The 6,000-nt window shown below is 47.6% G+C and overlaps 1 protein-coding gene across 1 annotated transcript in view; it reads left to right on the forward strand.

The window, feature by feature from the left end:
* Positions 1 to 4,600: 4,600 nt before the first annotated feature.
* The window catches only part of LOC311246505 (cell adhesion molecule 4-like), a gene marked incomplete at its 3' end in the record, with an annotated part of 323,301 nt that continues 321,901 nt past the window's right edge, over positions 4,601 to 6,000 (forward strand). Inside the window, exon 1 of the mRNA XM_084336655.1 lies at positions 4,601 to 4,933. Coding sequence (XP_084192781.1) covers positions 4,855 to 4,933 — 79 coding nt within the window. The 5' untranslated portion in view covers positions 4,601 to 4,854. The remainder of the gene's footprint in view (positions 4,934 to 6,000) is intronic.

Below are 6,000 nucleotides of genomic sequence, written 5' to 3' on the forward strand. Positions count from 1 at the left end.
GTGGCTCAACAGGTTGGCCTGACAAGACAAGGTTATGTGACAGGCGTGTCTAGCTGCAGGGTCCCTGGCCCCCGGAGCGGCGAGAGGGAGGTGCACTTCATGTTGACCCTTTGACCTTGCAGGCGGCTCACAGGCGACGCAGTCTTACAATAACAGGTCAGAGTGGAAGGAGCTGTGCTTGGAATCCTGACCTGACCATTACCTGCGAGGGTGGAGAGAGAGAGAGAGACAGGTCTACTGTAGGACCCAAATGGCCTGTTAGCGCTTCCATGCTAATGTCCAAGCTGGGGCGGGAGAAGATAAACGGACATGCCCCGTGACACCAGGGTCAGGGTGGACACATACTGGAGCGGTCCCACGTCACTGAAGTGAGACCTTCGCAGTACAACAGTAAGCCGGATAGGCTAGTCACCAGTCTGCAGTGTATATAACATAACGCCCAGTGAGTCCACAGTGTATATAACATAACGCCCAGTGAGTCCACAGTGTATATAACATAACGCCCAGTGAGTCCACAGTGTATATAACATAACGCCCAGTGAGTCCACAGTGTATATAACATAACGCCCAGTGAGTCCACAGTGTATATAACATAACGCCCACTGAGTCCACAGTGTATATAACATAACGCCCAGTGAGTCCACAGTGTATATAACATAACGCCCACTGAGTCCACAGTGTATATAACATAACGCCCAGTGAGTCCACAGTGTATATAACATAACGCCCAGTGAGTCCACAGTGTATATAACATAACGCCCAGTGAGTCCACAGTGTATATAACATAACGCCCACTGAGTCCACAGTGTATATAACATAACGCCCACTGAGTCCACAGTGTATATAACATAACGCCCAGTGAGTCCACAGTGTATATAACATAACGCCCAGTGAGTCCACAGTGTATATAACATAACGCCCACTGAGTCCACAGTGTATATAACATAACGCCCACTGAGTCCACAGTGTATATAACATAACGCCCAGTGAGTCCACAGTGTATATAACATAACGCCCACTGAGTCCACAGTGTATATAACATAACGCCCAGTGAGTCCACAGTGTATATAACATAACGCCCAGTGAGTCCACAGTGTATATAACATAACGCCCACTGAGTCCACAGTGTATATAACATAACGCCCACTGAGTCCACAGTGTATATAACATAACGCCCAGTGAGTCCACAGTGTATATAACATAACGCCCAGTGAGTCCACAGTGTATATAACATAACGCCCAGTGAGTCCACAGTGTATATAACATAACGCCCAGTGAGTCCACAGTGTATATAACATAACGCCCAGTGAGTCCACAGTGTATATAACATAACGCCCAGTGAGTCCACAGTGTATATAACATAACGCCCAGTGAGTCCACAGTGTATATAACATAACGCCCAGTGAGTCCACAGTGTATATAACATAACGCCCAGTGAGTCCACAGTGTATATAACATAACGCCCACTGAGTCCACAGTGTATATAACATAACGCCCAGTGAGTCCACAGTGTATATAACATAATGCCCAGTGAGTCCACAGTGTATATAACATAACGCCCAGTGAGTCCACAGTGTATATAACATAACGCCCACTGAGTCCACAGTGTATATAACATAACGCCCAGTGAGTCCACAGTGTATATAACATAACGCCCAGTGAGTCCACAGTGTATACTGTTACGGCAGCGGTGGCTGAGCCAAATAGCAGAACACGGAGAGAGAGAATGGCGCTTTTTAGGTTGGTTTTAATTCCTTTGGGTACCAAGCAGACAAGGCAACAGAGAATATACAAGAATGTGCGACTTTGGACGAGCAGGGGCGCTTGCTTGAGGTTCCCAGGAACGTCAGAGCGAGCGGTGCGTCAGGAGACAGCGTAGGCCGAGAGTGATGGTCCTGGACACAGGGAGAACAGAGGTTAGGACAAGGCAGGCAACAAGACAGAGCAGCAAGGTGGGGTACGTCCTCGTACCTAGGTTGATAGGATAACACTGAGACGATCAAGGGCAGGATCCGTAGGGTTGATATCAGGGGTTGGTGATGAGCGGATGACTCTCAGCTGTGCTGATTGCAGGCAGGGTCGGAAGCTGCCCATATAAGGGTGTGGAAGCAGGAGGAGAGAGAGAGGCTCTTGCCGTGATTGTGACATATACTATACAACATAAAGCCCAGTGAGTCCACAGTGTATATAACATAACACGGAGCAATGAGCTATTTGTGTTAAACACGACTCTTGATGGGATAAAGCATTACGGCACCAGGTGCGCAACTGTGCGCCCATTCCCCTGTGCTGTTCATCGTCACGGTCACTTGGTTTTGTATGTTCCTCTTGCATATGTTGTGTCAATGTGCTGAAAATGAACGAGGTGGGTTCCACGGAAGAGGCAGGTGTTCTCCCCTCATTACTCTCCGACAATGTGCCCCATCTGCTGCAGGGGCACCACCGCCACGGACTCCCCGCCAACCGGGGGAGCAAACATTCGGAGAGCGGCAAATGGAAGTGGGGAACGAGGAGTGGAGAGATATGATCAACATCTAAACAAAGCGGGGAAATGAGCCGAGGTTATTGGTCACGTGGCAAGAAGAGAATCACCGGGCAGAGAGGCCTGGAGGCTGCTGGGAGCAGTTTGTACAGTAGGTTACGCATGGCCACATAGATAGGACTACTGCAGGGGTTCCCGACATTGGGGTCGTGACCCCAAGTGAGGTCACATGGAATTGAAACAGGGTCGCTAAGCTGGAGTTTTGCGCTTCTTATTCATTCCCTGTATTTCATTCAAGAAGGAAGAAAGCAGCAATCTAAGCTGCCATCTTTAAACAGATAGTAGGTAAACATAATGCATTAAAGATGTCAACTTGGATTGTTTTTTCCATCCGATTTTTGCCCCCCTCCCCCCCTCAGGGGCCAGGGGGGGAGGCACCATAACTTGCCTAGGGCGTCAAATATTTGTGGCAGCAAAGGAAAGAAAACTGAAAGGTTTCCATGCCCATCTGCATCCCCCACAAATTAATTAGCTGTTAATTAATTCTGTTTTGTGATGTGGGGTCACAGGCCAAAAAAGGTTGGGAACCACTGGTCTGCTGTTTGCAGAGCAACCCTCAAAGGAGACTCTCTGAATGTATCAATAAAAAAATGTGGGATGCAAATAGTTGTGTTCCTTCAGGAATTGGTGCAATTAAGGCGGCTGAGTGGCGCAGTGGGCAAGGCGCTCGCCACTAACGCAGGAGATGCTGGTATTGACCCCAGCTCTCTGCGTTGCTACCGGCTTGGCCGGCCGTCATACTAACACAATTGGCAGTGTTAGAGGTGGGAAAGCCGGTGGGTGGGGATTCGACGTTGTGGACAGCGACTCCTACAGGTCGGTTGGGTGACGCCGGTGCGGCGGAAACAGGAAGTATCGGGGGCAGCGTGAGCCTCCCACATGTTACTCCTCGCCACTGAGAGTTCGAGCTGCTGCGGTGAAAAGATGCGACAGGCTGCCTCCTCGTGTACCGGAGGGGACACGTGATGCAAGGCTTCTATCCTCACTACAGCCGACCAGTGGGAGGCATAGTCTAGCAACGTTCAAGACAGGGGAGGGGATAATTGGAAATACGAAATTGGGATGGAAAAAAAAAATGAAAATGGGGAGAAAAAGTGGGTAAAAAAATAAATTGGTGCAATTGAACTAGACAGGTGTTTGTTGAAATGAGCCGAATGAGAACTGAGAGGCCTATCTGGCTAAAGATTTAATAAGACTTGCTATCCCTCTTCTTCTCTGAAGGGGTCGCTAAAGCGAAGGTTTAAAAAAAGGATGCCTGTGAGCGTTTGAGGCTATAAAACCAGGAAGCCACACAATAAAGAGAGAGAAAAAGAGGTCCAAACTGATTTTTTTTAGAACTGTGCCCACTGACTGAAAAACACAATTTTTTGGCATAGGTGGCCAGAGCATGACGGTACTTGAAAAGTCCCTCTAGTGTGGTCTAATAGACCCAGGCCACTGATGAGCACAATCATATACCATAGGTTCAGCCAGAGGAGCAAGTTTTTGTTCCAAGCCATTACCGCCGTTCTGTACAGTGATGTAGCCAAATGGACGCAGGTCTGCTCTGGGATATGAGACAAACCCTAGTCCCTCTCTCATACTACACCACAACTTTCCTATTACCTCCTTATATGTGATGCCTTACGTGTGCGGGTAATTAATTAGGACTACAGACATGTAATAATCTATATCGATTCATCTGTATTTAAGTTTTACAATATGATTGTATTTTCAAACAATAGTTACACATACTCATTTATTTAATTATTGTTATCGTCATCATTCTGTTGGACACATAACTGGATTTCGAATACATTTGTAATTGGGGGACGAAAAGTAATGCTGGTTATCAATCACATTTAGAGCGAATTGATTTCAATTAATTGGAATGCCCCCCCCCCCCCCCCCACACACACACACGCACACACGCACACACACACACACACACCAAGTCTCATCGCTTCATGCAATTGGTCGGAGCGCTTCGAGTCCCGCCTCGCCGGCTGAGCTTTTACATATTTTACATTTTAAAGTAACGAAGAAAATCCAGCATCACATTCAGTCACTTTAAGGGGATGTGTGTGTGTATGTGTCTGCGCATTACCATGTAAAGAGCTGCTGTTTCAACGACCGCTCGGTTCACAACATTATAGCCAGTCTGCACACGCGCGCGCACACACACGCACACACACATACACATACATGCACACATACATGCACACACGCTGAACGCGCTGTTGGCGAGTGAACCTGCGGGATCGTGCCACTCTGATTTCTCCAAAGAAGAGGAATACTAAGGAACAGACCAGGGATCAGGAATAATATCAACGATGGCTCTGGCGACGGTTTGGAGCTGGTGCGTCCGCGTCCCCCTCGCCATCATCACCATCGCATCCCTCCTGCGCACGGGTAAGTAAGGCATGTGAAACAGAGTGAATGGAAGGGGTGTCTGTCTCTGTGGAGCCTTTTTTTTGTTGTGTCGGAACCTGTCATTCAAGTTTTGAAGAAACGCGTGACAATGAACTAAACCCACATTGTCAACAATATTTGGGACCAGGAGAGAGAGAGAGCGCACCGGGACACGCACAGTGCACGTGCTGTTCTGCGGAGCTTTGTCAATATTTTCCAAGCTTAATATGGACGGTTTCTTTTTTATTAATTTTTTATTTAACGTTAACGTGCATTGAGACAGCGTTGACTATATCACTTCTTCTCGGAAGTAGTAGGATATCGAAAGAACACTGGCTGCTGGCATTGGCAATCATGACAAGCAAAGTGAAAGGTGCTGGGTTTTCCACTTTCGGATCCCATAAACTGGTTCAAGGCGATGCACACACACACACATATTTATAATATATTATCTAAAGTAATTGAGCTCTGTCGCCCCCCCCCCCCCCCCCACATAGTCATAGCTTATCCTATTTGATCAGCTTCTATTAGACATTACACGACTGGAATACATCATGTAATGGGACGGAGCCTATGATATACGACAGTGCGTCTGCGCGCATAGCCAATAGACTACGCAGCCCTCAGATTGAATATCGTATCAGCCACATGAGAGCTCATAACAAATTCCCGCAGTGGCTATGTATGTAGACTCTATGTAGTAGTACAGTACCAGTCGTCTCTTCTGTCACAGTCCATGTGCCTCATTCTGCAGTGGCACTTTTAAAAACGAGCCTGTCTATCCACCTCACACACAGGACTTTGAGACCTCGCCTATATCTATCAGATAGAATAACACCTGGGCGATCAGTGTGTATGCTATTACAGAGTTATGACACCCTCAATGAGAGTAGACTGACACACACTCTCTCTCTCTCTCTCTCTCTCTCTCTCTCTCTCTCCTCTCTCTCTCTCTCTCTCTCTCTCTCCTCTCTCCCTCTCTCCTCCTCTCTCTCTCCTCTCTCCTTCTCTCTCTCTCTCTCTCTCTCTCTCTCTCTCTCTCTCTCTCTCCTCACTCTTCTCTCTCT

This window comes from Notolepis coatsorum (assembly GCF_963971535.1).
Source record: "Notolepis coatsorum genome assembly, chromosome: 19".
NCBI lineage: Eukaryota > Metazoa > Chordata > Actinopteri > Aulopiformes > Paralepididae > Notolepis > Notolepis coatsorum.